Here is a 26,280-nt window from a genome sequence, read left to right on the forward strand (position 1 = left end):
TGTGGCACCACTGTACCCGTTAGCAATCTGGAAGACGTGGCATCGATGTTACAGGTCAGCTGGAAAATAAATATTAGCTGTTATTATATATATTTTTTCTTTAATTTCCATCTAATAACTTTAAGGAGGCGCATAATTTGGGTAGTTTACAGTAATTATGTAACGCATACAAGTGGAAAAGGTTTGCGAAAAATATTGGCGGTTACTTACCGTTAAACCGTTGGCAACGGCCAGACACAACCAACCCTGCGTCTAGTAAAGCTGCCCGCCCGGCCTCCCTGATTTTGTGTTACGTGAGTTTTTACATAATTGTTGTGTTGTAAAGTGAACAGCCATATGCTAATGAAGTATACAGTGTATTAAATCAATTGATGGTCAGCCCAGTAGTGTGTAAGGCTGGGCTGTTTATTTTCGGATGATTTTTGCCCCCACCAGAGCGTAGTACTTAGGTCGGTTGTGAACGAATTGTACAGTCAACCAAGCAGTAACAGAGACAGAATGTTTTGGTGTATGGAGATATCTGGCAGCCCCTCGGTAATAAATATTCGTATTATTATAAATGCATCACACGGAGACGCTACAGCTTGTGAAAGGAGTGCAGTGATTGGCCGGAGTATTTAGCATAAGTAAAACCGCCAGTCTCATTTAATGCTATAGAAGCTTATTACTGATTATGTGGGAGTAATCAAGAAGGGAAGTTTCCATTAAAATACAAATACAAGCTCAAGAAACGGGAAGAATGTAATTAATATACAGGAAAAAGCAAAAAAAAAATAGTATTTGGCATCGTGACAGGTGTGAGGACGCCGGCGGTAACTGGATTATGTCGACGAGTCAAGGAAGAGGGTGGTGAAGCGTCTGGGTTTCTACGAGTCTCTTATGTAACTAATAACTGTATATATTCATTCACAAGGCGACTCTGTATTATGAACTTCCTTTGCCTTGTTTCCTATTAACAAGCACTTCACCCCATCTCGTCCCAAACTAGGTAACCAGGTCATTTCAGTATGGGTTTCTTTTCAGCCAGTTAAAAATAAGTAATATGTCAAAGACTGAAAGTGACATGTCAACTGTCTTAAGCATTTTCATACACTATGCTTTAAAATCTTGTTCAGTCACTGTTGCTGGTGATGACGCTCTGGTGATCGATTAAGTAGCCTACTGACACCAAGTGGTTGTAAATAACCTGGTACTTCCTCCTCTGGGCCTCCTATTCCTCCTCCATTTGGTGCATGAGATGTGGCGTCCTCACCTCGGCAGGCTCCCAATCATTCTCTTATGAGTTTAGGTCACAGCTACTGGTCAGCCAAGTCATGGGGGGTCTACGTGTTGCTACTCTTTGAACGGTTCCATGCCGATTCAGTCCCTGTTCAACCCAACCCCTGTCAACCCAACCCCCGTCAATCCAATTTCTGCCAGCTCACCCCCCATTCACCTCAGCGGGGTCTGGTAGCACAAACACAACACTTAATCCCATACTAGAGGCATTTTCTCTGAATGCCGGATAAGTTCTTTTCTTAAATTTCATATTATGTTCACCTACCCATAAAACAAGATACTCTATAGTTATATTTTGAATGATATAATATTGTAACATACCTGCAGTTATATAACATTATATTCCCAGTAGCTATATTTTATTTTACATAACATAGCAATTAAATGTATTTTTCTCCACCTCCAGCTGTGCACACGTCGGCCATGGCGATGGTGAGCGAGCGCGCGCGCCTACCCTGTGACGTGACCTCTGCCTTGACGAACGACCGGGTGGTGCTGATCCTGTGGTACCGTGGCTCTACCGGCACGCCCATCTACAGGTACTGTACCTTAGGACTCCCCCCTTCTGTCCTGCAAGAGGCCTTGGCGAAGTTCATGTTTTAGAAGGTGGTGATGAGGATAATGAAGTGGTAAATGATTTTACCATGAGGGAGAAGATGAAAGAGAGAAGGAAAGAATAGAAACGGCAAGTAAAGTAGTCGGGAGTAATAGCAGGTGGGCTGTCCACCTAGCTGAGTCGAGGTCTAACACAGCACGCGCCAGATCACTCAGGGGAGGCTGAAGGGGGCTAAGCTAGCTAGTGACTTGACTAGATTAGAGGGTGACTTAGATAAATAAAGTTACAAAACCCTACATCAGATAGATGAATAGATAAATATATAGACATTCCTAAATCAATAGACAAATAGAATTAATAGATAAATAGATAGATGGATGGATGGATATATAAATAGATAAGTGGAGAGAGAGATCAACACACAGCGCCCATTTCATACACAGGGTATAAAAGTACATACGAATATTTTAAGTAGTATTGCACAAAAGGACTATATATTGTATCTGAGTTTATTGAGTGTACCGTGTGTTGTTCCTGGAAGTGAGGAGATATTACAGCTGTTTTTATTGGTTACTCGCTCTTACTTTAATTTCATTGGTGTTTTTACGACTAATTGTATCAAGTTCTGGTGTGTGTGTGTGTGTGTGTGTGTGTACATTTTTGCTTCTGTGTATGTCTCGGGGTGTGTACACTATTTTACAACCAATTTCTTGATTGCTCTCTTAGGTACGATACATTTACCCCCCTTCTAACTTGATTACATGTCCTCTCTGTCAACATCTCCAGTACGTATCCCCCTCGATAGCTTGAGTACATGTATCACCAACGTGTCCACCCTGCAACACAAGGTCGCTTCTCCTTGGTTCCTCTTTATATTAATGGGTCTTAACTCCTTACCTATAATCGGTTTCAATTAATCTCCCCTCTCCTCCCTCCCCTCCTCTCTCTCTCCCCCCTCCCCTCCTCTCTCTCTCCCCCCTCCCCTCCTCCCTCTCTCTCCCCTCCCTCCTCTCTCTCTCCCCCTCCCCTCTCTCTCTCCCCTCCCCTCTCTCTCTCCCCTCCCCTCCCCTCTCTCTCCCCTCTCCCTCCTCTCTCTCTCCCCTCCCCTCCTCTCTCTCCCCCCTCCCCTCCCTCTCTCTCTCCCCCCCTCCCCTCTCTCTCTCTCCCCCTCCCCTCCCTCTCTCTCTCCCCCTCCCTCCTCTCTCTCTCCCCCTCCCTCCTCCTCCCCTCCCCTCCCCTCTCTCTCTCTCCCCCCCTCCCCTCCTCTCTCTCCCCTCCCCTCCTCTCTCTCTCCCCCCTCCCCTCCTCTCTCTCCCCCCTCCCCTCCTCTCTCTCTCCCCCCCTCCCTCCCTCTCTCTCCCCGTCCCTTCCTCTCTCTCCCCCGTCCCCTCTCTCTCCCCGTCCCCTCTCTCTCCCCCTCCCCCCTCTCTCCCCCTCCCCTCTCTCCCCCTCCCCCCTCCCCCTCTCTCTCCCCCTCCCCTCTCTCTCCCCCTCCCCCTCCCCCCTCTCTCCCCCCCTCTCTCTCTCTCTTTCTCTCCCCCCTCTCTCTCTCTCTCTCCCCCCCTCTCTCTCTCTCTCTCCCCCCTCTCTCCCCTCTCTCTCTCTCTCTCTCTCTCTGATATGGTGACAGACAATAATTCCCAATGCTAATAGCCCTTACAATTATTCACCCTTGATCGCCAGAGGTCGTGATCAATGGCACTTACTATTGCCGCTAATCACTACGGCCGCGACCGATAATGATCAGTTAGTGTGATGAATGGTGATCAATGGATAAGAATCAACTATCTGAGTGCCACGATATACATTACTAATCAATCGTGGTTAGGTTAGGTTAGCGTTAAAAGGGTATATTCTCATTTCTTGTGCTGTAGTCTGTAGTCGAAGAAAAATGCATAAAAGTTTTATTACTGTGTATAATGAAGTTCAGAACATATGCATGATGACCTAGCGTGTGTGTGTTGGTTAGTGTGACTCACCTTGTGTTTTAGTTAAATGTCTGTGTTAGTTTGTCTCTCGTGGGTGTTGCTTTTTTTTTTGACTGTGTGTCTGTACTTGTCTGTTATTATGTGTTTGAGAATGTATTTATTTCTGTCTCTGTCTCTGTGTGTTTGAGAATGAGTTTATCTGTATTTGTTACCTGTCTGTCTGTCTGTCTGTCTGTCTGTCTGTCTGTCTCTGTCACACATTCGTTTTCAATACATTATTACTGCCAGAGTACAAAGGTTCCACTATGCGAGAGACTGCAAATTGATGACATTGTAGGACATTGTCACGAAATGAATGACTCCCCCCCTCCTTCACTCTCCCTCCATCCCTCCTTCTCCTATCACCCTCCCCCACCCTCCCCCACCCTCCCCCACCCCCTCCTACCCTCCCCACTAGCGTCCAGGGTCTGTGTGTGTGATTGTATTCCACAGGAGAGGAACGCAGTTATTTTGGACGTGCCCTTTTTTTTGTCCACTGAACTATACACCCGATGAACACAGAGCAATTAAATAAAAATAAAAAATAGCTGAAACAATTGTAGAGGTGAATGAATAGTAAAATTTCCAATCATAGAGTAAATGTGTAGTGAAGAGAACAATAAAATAGGAAGAAAATAATAACTATAATAATAACGGGTAGTTGGGGGACGTTATTTGTAATTTAGGCGTATTAGTGAGGCAAGAACATCGTCTCTCTAATGAAATTTGTATCTTATTTGCATAGCCTTGTCATGGTTATTCATACTACAAGGATACGTGTGTGTGTGGGGGTGTGCATGTTGCCCATTTTCATGCAAAGTTTATGTGTATTTCTGGTAACAAAGTAGATAAGTGAAGTAAAATAAAGATAATTGTCCTATTAAGCCTTAAGACTCCGCTGAACTTTTTGTTGCTATAACTTAATGGAACTTAGGGTTTATTGTCTGCCGTATAGACTATCACTTTCGGGACACCAAAAGCAAGATGTAAATGAACGTGAATCCCCTTTACATTTCCTTTAAAGATTAAGTTAAACACAAGAAAAATCACCTGAAATCATTTTATTTTGAACCGCAGGATAGTCAGCCGATTCATATGTAAACAATAAACTGAACACTTGAGATCTCGTATAAATTTATTGGGAAAGAAGTCTTCGAAGAGTCACTTTTGTTACCGATATTTTTCCGATTAAAACTTTTCTCCCGATTTAATGTGAGGAGTCAGTTTCTTATTGCTTCCCGGCCGTCACTCTTCACCTCACTCAATAAACGGAGGATGTGTCTATGGCAGGGCAGGATGGTGTACCTCCCAGTGTCTGTCAGAAGAAGATTAAAAAGTATTATCAGTCGTTTAGAGGGAAGTTTGGGCTCCCTCACCTGTGTATAGTTTTTCTTTACCTGTAATTACTTCCACTTCAGCCATTTTTATTTTCCGCTTCAACTATACTTACTTCTCTTTTCACCCACACTTACTTCCCCTTTCCCCCACACTTACTTCCACTTTCCCCCACACTTACTTCCCTTTCACCCACACTTGCTTCCACCCACACTTGCTTCCACTTTCACCCACACTTACTTCCCCTTTCCCCCACACTTACTTCCACTTTCCCCCACACTTACTTCCCCTTTCCCCCACACTTACTTCCACTTTCCCCCCACACTTACTTCCCGCTTCATCCAAATTTACATAATCAACACCATATTTGCATTTACCCGAAGATGACATTCCTTACTTAAGTCCTTCTCAGAGCTTCTTTGGCCGGTGCTGTAGGATCTTAAATGTTAGGAGGCAGGATACCCCCCCCACCTCCTCCCACTCCTCCTTCGGGATAGACACATCCATATTCATCGCCGTGTTTCTTGTGTGCTGGAGGAAAATAACTAGTCAGTCTCTACCCAGCTGTTCAAGACTGATGTTGAAAGGAAAGAAGTGTTTTTTTTTAACTCCGTACATCGTGTGGATTTCCTTCGTGTGTTTTTAAAGTGTTGGCTCACAGTAGTTAGGTTAGGGTGGAGAGTTGAATCTGTTTCTCAATTTTAGTTTTTTTGTACAAGACTCACAACCGTATATGGATGTTTGGGTTAGTAAATTACATTAATTCTATCATACGGTAAAATCTAATCCAGTTTTGGGATATATTTGTTTTTGTGCGTCAGTAAATTTGTTAAAGAATAAATTAATATATTCAATTGAAAGTGTTAAGACAGTATCTCTCACTCAACACAGGTCACCCCAAGTTCTGGAGCTGACTTTAAAAATTTCAACTCTCCTCCTCTTGGAAAATCCTGACACGTCCAGCGAATCACACAGGAGTCAATATTCTATGCTTGTTGTTGATCATTGATGTCGCCTCGAGTTTCCTTTGTCTCCACGTCAAGGAACTCTACTTGTGGTCCTTCCCGTTGATCTTTCTAAGGTGTATAAAGAATTACCTCGAGGTGATATTACTCTCTTGATCTTTTTCTAGGGAGTATTACTCTTATTGATCTTTCTCTCTGGGGGATCAGGCGTGTTCAAAGTCCTTTTATTTGTCTCTCTAAGGTTATGTATGTCTTTGGTTACGTATTACTCATGGATATCTTTGAATAGAAATCCTTGTTCTTGAGATGACTTTATGTATACCGGTAAATATTTTTTGGGGGGAAGTTACGTTGTGTTTAAATCCTCTTATGGGTTATGTCGCTTTTATAACATTTAACAGGTGAGGGTCATAACCTCCTCCCTCTCCTCCACCGCCTTGTTCAATAAATAGTTTCGTCTAGGTGAGGGAAACGACACGGCATCTTTTAAAAAGTCTTCTCCTGGAGGGGTGGAAAAAATACGGCTTTCAATAAAGTTTCAATCAAGGCGAAGACGTCGTCAAATGTCGGTAGCCGGAAGCTGCGATAGCAACACCCCCCTCCCAACCTGATGACTTCAACTTCCACAACTGAGCCAAGTTTTCCTCTCCTTTACTCCAGATGAGCAAATCACATTTATCTTACGACCACCGACCGCAGGCTAATACTCTTATCCTAACCACCACCCAGTCAATGTTTGTGGTGATTCTCTGACGTATATCAACGGCCAGCCAATCATCACGACACTGATCTGATGAGTAGTAAGTGGACGTCTGTTGATCAAAATACAAAGTAATCAATGACACAAAGTTGACCGATAAAAACGTACATTTCAGCCTCACAAATAACACCTGTTGAAGTTATTAATTAATCAGAAACTTTAATTATCAACTGTAAAGACGTTCTCCTTCCTCAAAAGTTTACCTGTGAAGAAGCTGATGTTAAAGATATTCCAGCAACAAGTGGATATGAACTAAATGAACACTATATATTTACGTGTATGATATTACGAGCATATAAGTCTTAGGTAATTTTAATATCTCTCCCAGAAATATTATAGAAAAATATATATATTCTGTCGTACTCGTGGTTTCCTTGTCAAAAGAACGTCTCTGTTACATAGATTTCTATTTCACATTCAATATTTACACAGTGACGCACGAGGCTTATCTTGTTCCTCCATCACAGCCGCAATAAAATATTTTAACGTTTCAATCAAATCCTCCCTCTGGAAGATATTCCTCCCAGTGATATGAAAGGGAGAGAAAATATCTTCTCTCCCGATCTGTCTTCGGTATAATTCCGGTTTCCTGGAGAGTCTCAATTGGTCGGCGTCTTTGATCCAGTCGGGTTGAAAGGTCCAGCTCGCTCTCTCTCTCTCTCTCTCTCTCTCTCTCTCTCTCTCTCTCTCTCTCTCTCGCTCTCGCTCTCGCTCTCACTGGATATGAGCTCACCTTAAAAACACTAGATTCTTGTTTTGTTGGTTCACACTACAACGTGTTTACCTTTGTCTGAGGCTACGTAGAAAATATTTAAGTAGTGGAGGATTAGTGTACACAGTGGGTGTTGCTGCTGGAGAAACAGTTTTAATGTGAGGGAAGTGTACAAACAGTGTTGGGAGGTGTCGGTGAAGCAGTGATGCGAGTGTTAAGTAAATTCCTACACCCACAAGAGGTGTTGTTGGATAAGTACTCAGGTGTGTGTGTTAAGTGTTGACCTACATATATACACACATAGAAATAGAGACTGTTATCACGCGCACACACAGCATAAAAACAAAAGCGTCCCATATATGAGTATAAAACGGGGGCCCAATAGAATCATTTAATGGGAAATTTCACGTATTAGCCCCGACACAGGGATTAGCTGACGAACGCCTGTGTCAAAGTAACTCGTATACGTTACTGATAATGGCTGATGTGTCTGATAATGGCTGATGTGTCTGATGTGTCTGCTAATGGCTGATGTGTCTGATGTGACTGATAATGACTGATGTGACTAATAATGGCTGATGTAACTTATCAGACAAAGAGAGAGAGAAACTAAAAATTTGATTACTGAATATAGAAAATCTCTCTCTCTCTCTCTCTCTCTCTCTCTCTCTCTCTCTCTCTCTCTCTCTCTCTGACCCTTGATAGCAATTCACGTACAGGCAGAGCAGACCAATGCTGTCGATGGTGGAAAAATATTGATTTATACGTTTATTCATAGACTCAAAATATAATAATTTTTTTTTGTGTGTGTATAACGAGAATGTGGGGTCCGGTAAACCTATTTTTAGAGAATCATTTATTGTTGCATCTGTCATAAAACATAACTGAACTGATAATATTTGTGCATAATAATAGGCATTAATTTCGGTGGATTTGATCAAGCGGGGCGTATGTTTATTGAATGATGATATTGTTTTTTTTTTTTGTGTGTTTTTGTGTGTGTAATTTTCTAATCTTCTCTGGTTTTGGAATATTTTGTTTTTAAGTTACATGGAAAATATTAATTCTTTAACTGAGAGGAATTAGTTAGATGTGTGTTGGTAAGGAATCAGAAGCGGGTACAAAGTGCTGTGGATTTTGAGGGAAAAAACATTTAATTAGTGTGTCATTGTAAGGTCAAATAAGTATATGTTAAGGCTGACGTTAGGGCTTAGGTTAATCTATACAGTTTCGTATAGTTTGATTGTTACTAGTCCTTGTGTATATATTGTCCAGTGTATGATTCCTCCTCTGTATGATACTTTTGAGTTAATTTGAGGCTTATAAATACGAACCTGGTGGAGAGAATATAATTTAGTGTTGTTTATTATCCTTATTGTTTTCATCTCTAGCGGCTGGTGTTTGTTACTCTATGCCTCGCCTTGTACTTGACTATCGGGAAAATTTTGATGGGAGTGATGGCATAACAGTAGGTATATGGAGATTATTACTCCACCATGTACAGTATATGGCTTCATGGTAGGAGTAGGAGGTATATTATTACTCCACCATGTACAGTATATGGCTTCATGGTAGGAGTAGGAGGTATATTATTACTCCACCATGTACAGTATATGGCTTCATGGTAGGAGTAGGAGGTATATTATTACTCCACCATGTACAGTATATGGCTTCATGGTAGGAGTAGGAGGTATATTATTACTCCATGTACAGTATATGGCTTCATGGTAGGAGTAGGAGGTATATTATTACTCCACCATGTACAGTATATGGCTTCATGGTAGGAGTAGGAGGTATATTATTACTCCACCATGTACAGTATATGGCTTCATGGTAGGAGTAGGAGGTATATTATTACTCCACCATGTACAGTATATGGCTTCATGGTAGGAGTAGGAGGTATATTATTACTCCACCATGTACAGTATATGGCTTCATGGTAGGAGTAGGAGGTATATTATTACTCCATGTACAGTATATGGCTTCATGGTAGGAGTAGGAGGTATATTATTACTCCACCATGTACAGTATATGGCTTCATGGTAGGAGTAGGAGGTATATTATTACTCCACCATGTACAGTATATGGCTTCATGGTAGGAGTAGGAGGTATATTGGTCTATCTTTTGTTTTCTTATCTCGTTAAAATAATTCTGATTCTCTGTGATGAACAAGATAACCGAGTGTCTTTGTGATAATGTCAATTTACTTAAAAGTTTTAAAAGCAACACTTTGGCCCATGAATATTGAATCTAACTTCCTTCAATGTGGAAGTTTACGAGGCAGGAGGATTTAACATCTGAACTTTCTCTCTCTCTCTCTGAAAACAAAAAACATCATAAATCAGTAAATTACAATCCTCGGTTTGATGCACAGAGAACTAATTGTAATTGCAGGAACGTATCCTTCATTATTGCGAGTTCCTACACTCGGCCCACTGATGAAATGTTATACAATGAAAATTCACCAACAATGAACTTACTGCTTTCTTCACAGTTTCAGAAGCTTAAGTACCTCATGTACAGAGTTTATCCTGAAACATTTACTTTAATTCTTATTTTCACTTTCCTATTAATATATGTCCCCATAACCATCACATTATTCCCTGTTACAGTTTCGACGCTCGAGGGACGACCATCCATGACGGGAAGCACTGGTCAGACGAACGACTCCTGGAGAAGCGCGCGTACTTCGAACTGCTCTCAAGCAATACGTGGAGTGGGTCGACAGCCCCAGGAGCTCACCTGGAACTGTTCCCCGTCCAGGACCGCGACCAGGCCACCTACCGCTGCAGGGTCGACTACCAGCTCTCCCCAACCAAGAATACCATTGTCAACTTCACCGTCATAAGTAAGTACCAGTTTTTGTTAAGTATTAAAGAAAAAAGGGGAGTTAAATAGCGACGAGGATTATGGACATATCGCCTTGTACATATCTGGTTCTTTTAGAATTAAAGGGTTCTCTTCTTCTGGTTCCTCACCTTTGTCACTGGAAGCCCTGAATGGATGATTCTCTCGCTAGACCCTGGCTGTCTTTTCGTCCCAGGGGACGCTTGATGGAGTTATCAGTCTTAGGGAAAGAATTTATAGCCCTAATTTTTGTCGACACGAGTGATTTACCCTTCTCGCTGGTTGGGTAAGACACGTGTTGACAAATAAGAGCAAGTTGCACCAAGCCGATCAGGTGCCTGGGCGTCAAGATTTGTCGAGGTTTCATACACTTTTTTTTAAGATCAATAAATTTACCTCTTCCATAGCGCGAGCTGCTCTCGGGATATGAGGCAGAGTCTTGGTGTTAGTTCCTTTTATTGTCTCCAGGAGATTTTCTGGAGGTTGGAGGCTCGACACAGTGGCACAGTCGAGGTCATGTGGCAAGTGTTGAGCTCTTCTCCCTGTGGGGGAGCCTCCCTCCGCCAGGGCAGTCACCATGCTTCTTCATGGACCTGCTTTTAGGGTTAATGCTGCGTTATATATATATATATATATATATATATATATATATATATATATATATATATATATATATATATATATATATATATATATATATATATATATATATTCTGACGATAGCCATTAGCACGGTGTAGGTCCTCACTCGGAAGATTAATCTCGTGATGGAGTGATGTGAGGTAAGGTAAATCCAGCCTCACTATCAGGCCACTCAGCGCCCTTTAGTACCTCCTCCCGGCCCTCCTACAGGTATACCACTCCTCCAGGCTCTCTCCTCCTCACTACTCACCCAATTTAGAATACAAATCTTTACTCATCAAGTTGTTAGTTTTACTACTACGCCGAGCAGGTCAAGTTCCATTGATCATTTCCCTACTGTCAGTTGTGCCTCTTGGCTGTTGTCACCGCCCTGTATGGTGGCCCCATCTCTCACATCCGTAGGCTCTCGTCTGTTCTTAAATTATCTCGTTCCCTGTAGTTAGACCCAGTGTATTCAACCCTCTAATCAACTCTCAACCCTCGTCACATAGCTAACGCCTTCCCTCCTCACTCCTAACACACTAAACACCTTCCCTCCACCCTCCTAACACACTAAACACCTTCCCTCCACCCTCCTAACACACTAAACACCTTCCCTCCTCCCTCCTAACACACTCAACACCTTCCCTCCACCCTCCTAACACACTAAACACCTTCCCTCCAGCTGAACCCTTACTCCTGGTGGCATACACTCCTCTCTCACAGTACGGTCAGTTTTCGATGTTTTTCGCGTCGATATGGATGTAAGTATAGGTTTGTCTACACTTACACGATACTGAAGAAAAGGGAAGAGTTAACCAAAGGAAATAATGATATAGAAGGGATTAAACTGCTTAACTTGTAATAAGGAGTTCAGAGTTGGTTCAATACGAGAACTGTTTTTTTTTTTTTTTGGTGGGGATCTCTTGAGTTTGTACGTGTCTAAAGGAAATGTTTATAGTGTGTCTGGGTTTAAAAATAAGGTTGATGTTTATAATTCATCGCTCACTTATTCATTCACTCACTAACAGTAATAATAATAAAAACAACAACATTGCTAAATTTACGACAGACGTCTCGACAAAGCCAAATAAACCAACTTGAAACGAACAAACGAACTGATGACAAAAATCTAAAGCTAAATCTCACGAAACTGGAAGTGATAAAAATCGTAAACACAGAATAGAAACTAGATAGACCAAGACATAAGACGTGAGAGTTGTATGAAAGAATTACCGTAGCCATCTTCCATTGAGAAGCGGAACATCTCTGTACCTAATCTTGGGCCACTAGAGACGTTTAGGTATCTGGAGTGACTTAAGACGGTGATTCAATGTCTCTTGAGAATCACTGAGGGAGGAAGGAATGGTATCGCTTTTAGCTGGATAAGTCGTGGTGGACGTCTGGGGAGGTAAGGGGAGGGGTATGAGCCGGAGGGAGGAAGGGACGGAGATGATGATGGTGGGGATGGAGAAGGGGAGGGGAGGGGGGACAGGCAGAAGAGAGGAAGATGACAGAGGGACAAACAGACAGCAAAGTGACGGTCGAAAGAGAGAGAGAGAGAGAGAGAGAGAGAGAGAGAGTAGGACGAGAGGGATGGATGCTTAAGGGAGGAGAGTAAAGGTAGGGGGGATGAAGGGAGGTAGGAAATATGGGAAGTAAAAACGACGTAAGGGAAAGGGGCAGAGATTAAGGGAGGTATTGCCGACGAGAAGGAGGGAAAGCTGGAGAGAAATACATGCAGAAAGAGGAGGAATTTGCGAGAGAGAGAGAAAGAGATAAACAAGTACAGAAGGGGGAGGAAAGGAGTAAGGGAAGGGGAGATAGAGAGAAGCACGTACACAGATTGCGTGGGGAAAGGCAGGAGGAAGATAAAACACAGAAGGTCGAGTCTTTATGTATCACAGAAACTGGAGGAAAATTAAGAATCTAAACTTTCACCCAAGTTTAGTCTCGAGATTTTGTGATAATTTTTTGTCTTTTTCTTGATTAGTTGAGTGAAACATTTGAGTGTGTGTGTGTGTTACTGAAGTGTTTGGCAATATGTTCGTGTATGTTTTGAGTGTTTGTATTATGCTGAGGGGCGAAAAAGGGTGTGTTTTTTCAGTGTGTTTTATTTTTTTTTTTTATATATAGTCTATCTACAAATATATGTTTTAGAGAAGAGAGAGAGAGAGAGAGAGAGAGAGAGAGACATTCAATGCTTTTCCACTAACTATTCGTATTCTCATTAGTCTTACATTAACGAGTTGTTTGGCCATTAGCAAGTTGCATTAGTTCGGATTCCCCAACAATTTTCGGCTTGCCCAAGTTCAATTAGCCATTGATTTACACATTAGAAGCAGTTTAATGATGGTTATCTACCGAATTACGGAGAGATGAGAAAGCATTATTAACCGGATATTTTGCGTTCTGGGTTTGTAGAACGATTTATCACAGGAGGTAGAATGAAGGAGAAGGGATGGGGGGGGGGAGGGTGAGAAAGTGAAGAAGAAGAAGGAATAATGAATGATAACGTAGTATGTTGTTGTGAATGATGATATATGATGATGAAGTGTCGTTCTAAGAGAGAGAGAGAGAGAGAGAGAGAGAGATGTACTCTTATATGTATCTCTCCTTTTTTTGTTAATTTAATCTATTTATCTAATCTATCTACCTCTTGTCTGTCTCACCCAGATGATGTACCCACCTTCACACATTGAGACGATAATGTAAACAGGACACAACGCAAACAAAACATTGAGTAACTAATCCGGTCTTATCCAGAGTGTATTTTAACGCTCCGGCTGACTGCAGTTAACACACCATTAACAGCGCCATTATACCAACACGACTGTAATCCTCTTGTAGTTGGGTTGAATGTTTATTATTGTCGTAATTTATATTAATAACCGTAATGTCACATCGATTATATTGACACTTTCTAACATATTGATGTCAACCAATGTTTATGTTGATTTTTAGTGTTATTGATGTTAGTATTGTTGTTGAATCTTGATGGTGGGCTCAGCACCTAAGGTCATTTTTTTTATCCTGTGAACAACTGTGATGGCTTATCGATATTTTTTTTATAAACATGTTGTATCGCTTTATATTTACGTTTATTTGTATTGGGTTTCATTCGATAATCTTTGACATAACAGGTTGGAATCCGGGAGGGGTGCAAAGTCTGCTAGGAATGGTAAACATAACTTGGAAATGTTTTTTGGTGGTGGGCTATGGTGTCCTACCCTCAGACCTTTGTTGTTAACCGATTTTCTTTTAAAAACTGTAACTGTACCTTCATAGGAGTACAGAGTGAGGGTGGTTTGGCGTGTCTGGGCTGTAAAAAAAACACCCGCCTTGTTTAGGGCAAAAGGGCACGGCGGTTGAGTGGATACAACGCTCGTTTACTGCCTTAAGGGTCGTCGATGGTTCGTTCCCCAGGCCATCCAACTGTAAAAGGGCAGTCGAGTTCGGTGCCTCCTTGTATCCACACTCTTCCTAACGAGATTGTCACGTGTATGAACCCACTTTATTTTTTGTTAGGTTAGGTTAGGTTACCCCTCACCTCATGGAAGGATTGTACAGTATAAATTATTTCATACATAATTAATGTCCTAGATACACCAGCAGGTATAATCGCTTGTATATTTTAGTACATCAAAATAATTCCTTGTATTTTTTTTAACGAGTGTCCCATAAAGACCAGGACGCTGCATCATATCATAAGGAAGGGAAAATTACGTTAAATTATAGAGCACAACCACAAAGGAGTCTTATCGCCTTCCAGGTGGACTGCCGCGTTAGTTATTTGTCTCTGTAAATAAGGGGGGAGAGAAATTGAGAGAGGGGGTAAAGAGAGAGAGAGAGAGAGAGAGAGAGAGAGAGAGAGAGAGAGAGTCCAGCAGCCCATGTCTTGTACAGGTGTGTTGTATGTTAATCATTGTCTTAATTATTCTCAGGTGCTCATGTAGGTATGTCGGTCTTGTTTATGGTACAGTGTGTGTGTGTGTGTGTGTGTGTGTGTGTACAGGTATATGTAATATGTGTAACTAGGTATCAAACTCAGGTAAACATAATCTTAGAGGCATATCAGCGGAGTTGGTCAAGTACTCTGAGGTGTTCACATTACTGCACTACATTATGAACGGGGAGGTTCAGGTGAGGCTCAGCAGTTAATGTGTTTGACTCAGGTTACCATCCCCAGCCATTAAGATTAATATAGTTATACCTGGCCAGAACCACAGCCACACATAAGCTGACGTGATATCTTAATCATGTTTACACAATTAGACCTAATTCAGATAATTACCCATGATAGCGATAGCATCATGGTGAAGTAAAGCGGATTTAATACCTTGGTTATCATGTTCTTATAACCAAGTTCAGAATATTACTCAGTTGTGGTTATGATATTGAACAAATGGTTGAACACTTTTATAAGAGTTAATGTGTTTGTCTCTGTTAAGTATTTTGGTTGTTTTGTTTAGACCCTTTTTTGTTGACCTGGATGATTGTGTATTGTTTGTGTGAGGGATATATTGTTTATTTTATCAAGTTCGAACCTTAACCCAGACTTATCCTTGACCCTGACCTTATTTCCCATTACTAGGATCAAGTCAATCCATCCACGATACTAAAACTCTTCCTTGGATGTGAGTTGTCATTCATCTCTCATCAGAAAGTTAATGTCTTTACCTGTAGCATTATTGACTTTAGCCACACAGTGAAACACGGTACAAACAAGTCCCGCTCGCACTCGCATAAACACACACCAATTACAATGTCTCTCTCTCTCTCTCTCTCTCTCTCTCTCTCTCTCTCTCTCTCTCTCTCTCATATTTTCTTCGTGTCTCAGTCAAGTATAACAACACCCCTCAACTTGTTCCAACCTACACAGTCATATATGAGGTTAAAATGGGTCAGATAAATTATGGACACCTTGTAATATACCTGTATGTAAACGTGAAGCTCTCAGGTAAGACTAATTACAGGTGTCTAATGTCTTCCCCTTGAGAACACACGAAATAAACATTGCATGGGGCACTGAACTTAATCATCTCCTGGGCGTTTCGTCTCTATTAACACAACGATACATCACAAGTCGCCATTGTTGAGTTAATGTGTTGGGTTTAATTCTCTTTTATTTTTTCTCCATAACTGTGACTAAATCATTAAATTTATGGGTGCGTTGGTGTTTTTTTTTTTCTTTTTTTTTCTTTTTTTAGATTGTCTATTAATTTTATTCTGACTAAATATTAACTGTTTGACTATGGCTTTAGGAATGTGTGTGTGTGTGGGGGGATCTAGATCCCATGAATACGTACACACTCTAGAAAACTCACCAAATGCAGGAACTTCCACCTTCATTTCTGTAAACAACAAAATTATTCTGCGAACCAGCGTATTGCTCCCTCCCTCACTCAATCCCTCCCTCACTCTCTCTCCCTCCTCCCTCATCCTCCCTCCCTGTTTGTTGTTATTCGTGAAACAGGATAATTTTTCAACCGTCTCCTTTTGTGTCTGGAATATAACAACTCTCACTAATGGACGCACCACTGAGGGTTTGTTCTGCCTCAGGCTGGCCGACCTGTCCACCTCAGCTGACTCAGAATATAGGGTCGTCCACCTCAGTCGACTTAGGTAGCGAGATCATGTATCCGTTAAAGTCAAAACTCTTTGGATAAATCTTTCGTCAGAACTTTTCACATCTCTTCCCCGCTGTAAAATGACGCCACTTGGTATACACTACAGATATACACAGTTAATTGACTTCCTCTTTTGTATAATGTACGAGTCTTCATACACTGTCTGGCTTGGTGGGTCGTGTATGGACTCTGGTAACTCTACTTAACCAATAACAGCTGGACACTGAAACAAATACTGTTCTTGTTACTCGGGACATTACTGTGCATCCGGAGACCGTTTTTCCCCCCTCTTGTCTGATGGTCTGGCACTGTTTACGTATCAGGTTGAGTAATATTTCCTTTTTGTTTTGTTTCGTAAATTATATATCAATTGTTATTTTACTTTTCCCGTCTCCATTATACTGGCTGCTTATCCCCCAAGATCACAGGTAAGAATATATTAATACACTCCATCATCTGGTAGTCTGCTTACGACAATGTATTCTACTGTGTCATCACCCACCAGGCCATGACTCATCTCAAGAACTCAGCCATGAAACTGTGCTGGACAGAGATATTTGTATACAGTAACGTAAATGTTGAATACAGCTCCTAGTGCCTCGGATAGTGAGAGAAGATTAGCCTTGTGTGGTTGGTTATACTCTGTACTGAACTGGGTACAGTGTACAGACTTCTAAGTAGAGGGAATTTATCTATAAAGAGAATGTTTCTGCGCTGTATGATGATTCTACCTACACACACACACACACACACACACAGCAGAACACTTCCGAATTAGCTGACAGTTTCCTTAACCATGATAACTTGCCGCGTTGAATCAATAAAACACACAAAACTCCATCAACTTGTAATGTCCAGCATTCAGTGGATCCCTTTCAGTTGAGAGGTGATTGTTTTTCACCTCCCTTGAAAGGCTTGGATCTGGCTTCTGATTGGTGGCATTCTCCTACCTATGTTACCTTGCACTTGGCAGGTGATTGGTCCTCACCTTCCCTGGAAGACGTATATCTGGCTTATGATTGGTGCTCTACTGCCGTTGATACCTCGCTGGTGTTAGTTCAATTGGTGTTCCCTTGCTCTGGATATCTTATAACTGGAATGTGATTGGAGGAAATCTGTTGTTATTGTCGTATTAGTCAAAGGTTATTGGGCCTTCCATACCCTGGACGTTCTGCTTTGCCACTTGTTGATTGGTATCTTATCATCAGTGTTTATAGCAATATTTATATATAATTGATATTCATTATGTTGTAGTGAAGTTGCTTTAAATTTGCATGACTGAAGTTTGGAATATTGCCTCAACAAGATAAGAGTTCTCGCGCTCTTTCTCACCTGGTCCATCCATCTCCCACACACCCACATATTCCCTCCGGCCCGCCCACCCTCCCTCCCTACCTGCAACACCTCACTTACCTCCATTTATCAAGCGGCGCTAATGTAGCTCTTCCAGGTAAAGATTAAGCCACACATGTGTCCCATAGGAGCGGCAGGTGAGACGCTAATGATCCCGTGCTTTTTGTCTGGGTCATCTCGTGCGTGCGTCGGGTGGGTGGCGGCATCAAGGCTTTAAAGGGTAAGCGAACATTGGACACGCCTGCACCCGGGGTAAAGCCTGGTGGTGTTCTGATGTTCCGTGGGTGCAAGGGGTAGAGGTTTTTCGTTAAGGGTGTGTTGGCTGTAGTTAATTGGTGTTGCTTTCTACTGCTGCTGGTTTATCTGTCAGTCGGTCAGTCAGTCAGTCAGTCTATCTCTCTCTATCAGTCTATCTCTATATTTATGTCCCTCCCTCCCTCCCTCCCTCCCTCACCCACCCACTGACTCTCTGAAGAAATGCTAGACTCTGGTGGTGGATTGCCAGAGACGTGTGTGAGGCTTCAAACAATCAGGGAAGGTAAACTAGATTCCCAGCTGAGCCTCGGAAGCAGCTCTGTTGTAGCATTACATAACACCCGCATCTTTCTCTTTCGTGTCGTCGTCGCCCCAGTTGTCCGTGTACTGCTGTGGTTGTGTTGTGGGTTACTAGATAGCGTGTGCAACGTTTTTGAGCGTGAATCCGGATTAGGTGTTGTTTTTAAGCGTGAATCCGGATTAGGTGTTGTGTTTTTTAAGCGTGAATCCGGATTAGGTGTTGTTTTTAAGTGTGAATCCGGATTATGCAGTTGTATACGCGAACGTACAATGGCTCATGGTCATATACACTGGCCTTATTGGGATTCATGAATACTAGAAGTTAATTCATGTTTCTATTAGTAAGAGTGTGTATAGAATGTCCACTACGTCTACATACTTATACCTGTCTTGCATTGAACACAGAGATACAAACATAACTGTGTAGAAACATGCATACGTACAGATACACAAGAGGCTATGATAATACGCACTTTGGTAAAAAAAAAACTCACTCAGGGAAGCTATCCATCAATCAAGTCAGGAGAGGCGGGGTTTGGGCTGACAAAATTCACCCAAAATCTCATAAAAGATCAAATTAAACGACACATCAAGAGCGTAATATATTTCTTGAGACGAATAAAAATAATCTCGAGGTTAACATATAAGTCTTGTGACCAGAGGAATTTATTGTCAACATATATCTAAATTATATTAAACTTGATTTTGTGAGGAGAGAAGGAAGGAAGACTCGACTCCATGTAAGGGGGGGATAGAGGTGAGGGTGGCGCGGCATGTAGGAGGGGACAACGGCAGCCCCAGGGAAGTTCCAGCTAAAAGTGGAGTTAAGTCGTCGTGTCGGAAAACCAATTACAGGCTCCACTGCGGCAAGGGATGACTTTAGCTTCTCTGCCATTACCTCATACAGTACACATACATACATACATACATACATACATACATACATACACACACACACACACACACACACACACACGACGGTTCTTAGCCTCCTTGCCGCCCTCCCTCTATTGCTGCAGCTGTTCTTAACTCCACCACAGTCGTCTCCAAAACAACTTACACTTTCTCCACAGCCACACAATCACCACCACGAAGCTACCATCACTATTCAATCACCACCATACAACCACAACACCATACAATCACCATTCAACCACCACCACAGAGCTACCACCGATGCTGTGTCGCCAGGATGACTCATACTTGCTGATTTTCCGCCCTTGTGGCGTCAGTGATCCCAGGATGACGTCACTTGTGCTTTGATATTCGTCTGAGTTGCCAGGTTGCCGAAGTGTTGGGACGCTACCCTACCCTACCCTACCCTACCCTACCCTACCCTACCCTACCCTACCCTTTCTTCATCTAATTCGTATTTAATATATAAAATATGCTTTATTTACTCATCTAATTTATTTTTATTTTATCTTTTTTTGTCCATCCACTTTATTTTCAATTAAGAGTTTCTTATTTTTTCTTCTGGGATGTTTTTCGTGTCACCTGTAAGTAAGTAAACAGAATTATACGAGAAAAACCATAATTACCTTCTGACATTTTTTTACGAATTTGCTATCACTGTTGAACGTAAACATATTCCATTTATAATACTCTCTCTCTCTCTCTCTCTCTCTCTCTCTCTCTCTCTCATAGATATATAATCTGATTTAGCGTTCAAACGTTCATTTCACTTAATAGCTTCTAGACACGAGTTCGAATCTTTAATCCCATCGAATCTAAAATTAAGGATTAGCGAATTCAATATTGGCGAATCCTTAAATACACATCATTTACCAATCACCAACAGGAAGACCCAGTCTCTCCCACACCGTCTTTGCTACATCCGGGTCGACTGACGGGGAGGTTTCCGGGTCACTTGAGGGACCTCTTCATTGATTCCGGATTGTGTAACCTTCTCAACAGTTTCCTCTGGGAGAAGACGTTCACTCAGTCACTCACTCACCATGCTATACACGAGTTACGGTGACGATCATATGTATATTTAGAGGCGAATTAAACGTTATCATCATCAGCTGGTGTTCATACTTATTCTGATCATCTTTATTCTTCTTTTGTTTTTATTCCATTTTCTTCCGGTATATTATTGTTTATATCTACCGTAAATTAACTAACAGATCATCAGTCATTCGTTCAGTACATCACAGCATCACGTGTATATCACCTGGCTCTCTGCTTCAAGGTGATCGGGTCAGTGGTGAAGGCCAGACACAGCTTACCAAACTCTGAACTAACACATCTAATACGTTTCAGTAATTCATGTTGGTGCCGTGTTGCGTCAGACTTACTTTGGGCAGTCATTAGTGAACTGGGAACAAGATATTCCTTTATATTTTGCCTTTATATATTTTATTTTATTTTATTTTATTTAGTTTTTTATTTATTTTATATCTTATCAAAGTTTATTTGTAACGTTGAAAACATCTTGTAACATTCAACTACTACAAAAGAAGTTTTCTGGATTTTACTGACACGTCAATAAAAATAGAGAAAGATTCGGGAAAATAAATATACAGAAGCAGGAGATAACACAGGGATAAGGATAATAATGAGGAAACGAGAGAATTTGTCGACAAAGGTTAACCATGAGACTTACTCGTCAAAAATATGTCCCCGCGTGCCTCATTATTAACCGATTATGAAAGTAATTATCTGAAGCTTCACTGAAATAATGAACAAAAGTTCTTCATTTATCTTTCCTCTGTTCTGGGAAAGGTTAAAAGAGAAAGATAGAGCAACTGTGGATAAAACATGATTTAAGATTTACCATTAGGAAAGACATGTCCCTGACTGGATGCCTCTCAACAGCCTGTCCCTCTCTGAATGTTCCTGGCTCTAAGACACCTCCTTCAGAAGATCCCTGTGTTAAGAACCTACAATTTTGAACACTGCGGCAGCCCGTATCTTTAAATGCGTTCCAGTGACAGAAACATCACCGTACACACGACTTAAGTGGCTAGAACACTCGGGCATCTAGACGAGCTGGTTCCGGACGCACCAATAACGGAAGAAGTTCCTTGCTAGACGGCCCCTTGCCACATTGCCAAACAGCGGTGGGAACTAAACTCGGCGTACAATTCGTGGCAGTGGTGGTGGTGGGGAGGTACTTACCCCAGACAGACGAGCAGAGGCTACAGCTTCCCCCAACACGCCTCCTCGTCCCAAGTTTCCTGAAGAGGCTGTAAATCTGAGGACATTAGTGTATGCCTCGTGTGGTACCCGTCGACGGTGTCTTTCCCGAGGAAGATTTACACTGAATTTTCTTCTCGCGCTGACATGACTTTACAGAGATCTAAAAAAAAAAAAAGTCAATTGCTTCTCAAAAAAAAAAGGTACTTAAAGTTGGTGTTTATTTTCCGTGTGGTTTGTTTACAAGATCCAGTCTGGTTGAATGCGCATCTCTGAATAATTAAGGCCACTGAACGTCCTCCAGAGCCAACCCGCACTCACTTCAAGGATACGTTTTCAAAAAGGAAATTTCACTTTGAAGTTCCTTTGATGAGATTTTTTCGTGCTCCGGGTCCCATCTAAGTCCTTAATAAGAAATGTTGAATCTTGGCTAAAGAACATTTTTTCTTGTATCTTTCAGGAAGTACGAATTTTTTCCTCACCAAATTAAAGATAGATATCTGTCTGTGTCTGTCTGTCTGTCTGTCTGCCTCTGTCTGCCTGCCTGTATCATTTTGTCAATCCTTCCCTTATACTTGTCCAACTAACTCTTTTTAACCATGTCGTCATCAGCCTTGGAACACTCCATCATTAATTGCCACAAAGGCTCCTCAATCATCATCCACTGATTGCCTACATTAATCACAAACACCGTCACAATGGCACGCCAGACTTTACATTACAATGAATACAATTACAATATTTTGTCATGCACTAAAAACTCCAACAGTTTCATGACGAGATGAAAGAAAATGCATTTTAAGGTAACACGTAATGGGTCAGTGTTTTTATTTCTGTGTTAAGCTGTTGTCATCTTGTTGGAAATTATACCTAACCTAACCTGCTTCTGGATACACACATAAGGACACCCACACCAACACACCCACATCAGCACACCCACATCAACACACCCACATCAACACACCCACATCAGCACACCCACACCAACACACCCACACCAACACACCCACACCAACACACCCACACCACACACATCCACACCCACATCAGCACACCCACACCAACACACCCACACCAACACACCCACATCAGCACACCCACACCAACACATCCACACCAACACACCCACATCAGCACACCTACTTCCTGTCAACACATCAACACCATCCAGATATAGACAGTGCAATTAGAGGTAAGGGGTAGACCAGGTATCAGATGGTGGTGGGTTGAAGAGCGTTGATGAATTGACGATAACAAACTGATGACAGATGAGAAGGACCTGAAGGGTGAATAGAAGTTGACTATTGGCTAAATTGAAGAGGGTTGCGACGAATTGAAATTGAGTGTAGGATGAAATGAAGGTAATCTCAAGGATGACTTAGGATGAGGTGAGTGTGAGATTAAAGGGAATTGATGAGAGGTAATGAGGATGTGTTTTAGGACTAGGTGAGTGGAGAGAGAGAGAGAGAGAGAGACTACAGGTAAAAGCCTTTCATGTAACTCTGTTATGTAAATATACTTCACCAACAATTATGACTCTGTCCCAACGTATGGGATGGTAATTAAAATATGTCATATTGTGTATTTTCAGTGAAGAGTACTATTGACGTTTGTGTTTTGTGTGTGTTTAAGTATGTTTTTTTTTTCTGTGTGCATTTGTATGTGTTTGTGTCTGTATGTGTGTGTACATGTTCGTGTTTATTTTTTACAGTTTATGAAAATAGATAAACAGATTTTCATATACTGATGATAATGTTATGGTGGTTAGACTGAGACGAGATAATGGAGAGTAAAAATCTCTCTCTCTCTCTCTCTCTCTCTCTCTCTCTCTCTCTCTCAGAAACTACGACTTGGAAGAGGCACCATCTTGCGTCACCACCACCTACGTCACACGAGGCCGACGATCCATGTCGTAACCTACTACAAATTACCTCATCCAGAGACACGTCTCCCACATTAAACATACACACCCTCCCGTTGGTCCCTCCTCGGCCTGACATCTCAACACAGGAAGTTTGTGTTAAGAGCAAAAAACGTAAAAAAAAAAAAAAAGAGAGAACGTGGACATAGCAGCGCCAAAGTGTCTGAAAGTTTTCTGGAAGCCGAGGGAAAAGGAGCGCGCCAGCCCTACCCAACGACCAGGAGGAAGAAGCCACGTCAAATGTCCCCCGCCATTGGCCATCACACCCGCGGGGTCAAATGAGATTCTTTGGCGCGATGTTGGGGACGCGGAGGTTAAGACGGCTTGGTTATCCCGGGTAGAGCAGGATTAGGAAACTCAAATGGAAAAATCGCAAAGGGGAAAATTAGTTAAGATAGCGACCCATGGAATATATATTTTACTAAGTTTGTTGTTATCTTCACGGCCTCAGTTGATGTATTAAGTTGGTAAACAGAAGCGAGATGATTTACTTATTCCAGACGCGAATTATAAAGATCATATTGAAAAAAAAAATCGAAGAAAATTATACATTGGGAAAAAATCTGGACCTTGAAACATTTTTTTAGTAAAGTCTGTTGTTCACCTCGCAGTAGCTCGTATGACTTGACTGGCACTAAAGTGAGTCGGGGGTCAAGCGAGCTTCTCTCCTCCTGTAATGATGGTGTCCATGTTTTGCAAATTATGGCGGGATAGAGGTAATGCCTGGCCCAGAGTGAGGGTAATGGCCACGGAGAAAAAGTGTTATGTTACTCTTCTTATTTTTTTTAACTATTCTGAATTATTAGTGAGCTAGGGTAGAGTGAGAAGATAAAGATAGACAGAAAACAGAGGAAGATGTAAAAAGATAGACAGAGAAGAAAGGAAATATAAAAAGACAGGAAGAAATGTATGAATGAATAGAGAGAGAGTTTGAGTTAATGGTTAAAATTGAATAAAGAGGGAGAAGATGTATGAGACATAATGGTTAAGATTAGACTGGGAGAGAGAGAGAGAGAGAGAGAGAGAGAGAGAGAGAGAGAGAGCAGCTTTGTCGTCAGCCCAGAATTGAGTTCCCATAGGTGTTAGTGTTGCCTGAAACACAAATTAAATGAACTAACCAGACGTGGGGGGAATGCGTCTCTCCTCTCTCGCCACCTGCAATCAAAAAGATGGACGAGTGAAAAAAACAAAAAGACGTTGACAAAAAAAAACATAAACAGTGGGTTGTGGTTTTTGTTGCAGGATGAAACAAAAATAGAGTTAAAAATAAAGTGGCAGGTGTTTTTTTATGTTGTTGTTCTTGTATGATAAAACTGAAATATGAGCCCAAAAACATAAACAGAAGCTCGTGTTTTTGTTGTTAGATGGAGGAAACAAAATAGTAAAATATAAACAAGGTTGTTTTTGTGTTTTGTTGTTATTGTACAAGGAAATAAAAACATGGTGATATAAACACTGGGTTACTGTTGATGTTACTTGAAGAAACAAAAAAACAATGACATAAATAGTGAGTATAAAAATGTCAACAAAAACCCAAAACTATAAATACTGGTTTGTTTTTGTTAGTATACAAGGAATTAAACACACAAAGGCAAATTTATAAAGACTCTGTTTTTGCTGTTGTTGTTTTTGTTGTAGTTGTTGTTTTTTGTTATTAGGTACTCTGAACTCCATGGGTATTAAATCACCATCTAGTTAACAGTCTTGGTTTCAATACTTAACTACAGGTAATTTTTTGAGGCCTCATTGAAACACACGTACATCAGGATACCAAGGTTCGAGTGTTAAAAAAAAAATGTAAATAAAAATATGAATAAAACTGAATAATAAATCGTAGAAGATGAACTATAAGAGAAAAGGAGATATATGTTTCATTTTCCTTCACCTTCTGACATTCTTCACCACTCAACCATTCGTTTTTTTGTCCTTTGTCTTTTTCGATCTTTCTTTCCTCCAACTTTTTTCTTCCTTCGGCTTTCTTCTTTCTTTATATTTCCTGTCTCTCTCTCTCTCTCCCTTCTCTCCCTCTCTCTCTCTTCTCATACCACTATCTGTTTCTCACTTTCACTCGCCTTGCTTCTCTCCCTTGTTAATTTTTGTCTTATGGTGAGGGAAAAGAGTGTGGTTGTGGAGGAGATGAGGGGGAAGAGTGTGGAGGGTAGGAGTGTGGTTACTCTCTGTACGCCTGACGCCACCACCAAAACCAACACTTTTTAATTAATTGTGGGTAAACATGGATGAATATCTTATTTTAATATTTATTTTCGTTTCTTTTTCCTGTGTGTGCGTGCGCGTGTGCGTGTGTCTGTGTGTGGGTGGGTGGTTGTGAGACAGACAAATCGAGAGAGATACAGGGAGAGAGAGAGAAAGAAAAAAGATAAATATACAAACAGATACATATTTATGTATTTAGTAATAATATCAATAACATATCCACAAAATCCAAACCGGATAAAAAATAACCACGATAAAAAAAATCATTCCCTTCAATAACCTACCATTTTTTTTAATCCTTATAAAACCTTTGTTAATTCCCTATAACAAGTGGTGTGCTTCTCCTCCCCCTTTATCACCTCTCGACATGCTCTATCGCTTCCCCCTTGATATGGGTTGAAGGGTAAATTTTAGTACAGCCGCC

The 26,280-nt window shown here is 41.4% G+C and overlaps 1 protein-coding gene across 1 annotated transcript in view; it reads left to right on the forward strand.

The window, feature by feature from the left end:
- The first annotated feature begins 1,690 nt into the window (after positions 1-1,690).
- LOC121863189 (nephrin-like) overlaps positions 1,691-26,280 on the forward strand; it is a 188,678-nt gene continuing 164,088 nt past the window's right edge. The window contains exons 1-2 of the mRNA XM_042361669.1: positions 1,691-1,817; positions 10,187-10,422. Coding sequence (XP_042217603.1) covers positions 1,702-1,817; positions 10,187-10,422 — 352 coding nt within the window. The 5' untranslated portion in view covers positions 1,691-1,701. The remainder of the gene's footprint in view (positions 1,818-10,186; positions 10,423-26,280) is intronic.

The sequence above is a fragment of the Homarus americanus genome, unplaced genomic scaffold (assembly GCF_018991925.1).
Source record: "Homarus americanus isolate GMGI-L3 unplaced genomic scaffold, GMGI_Hamer_2.0 scaffold34507, whole genome shotgun sequence".
NCBI classification, from domain to species: domain Eukaryota; kingdom Metazoa; phylum Arthropoda; class Malacostraca; order Decapoda; family Nephropidae; genus Homarus; species Homarus americanus.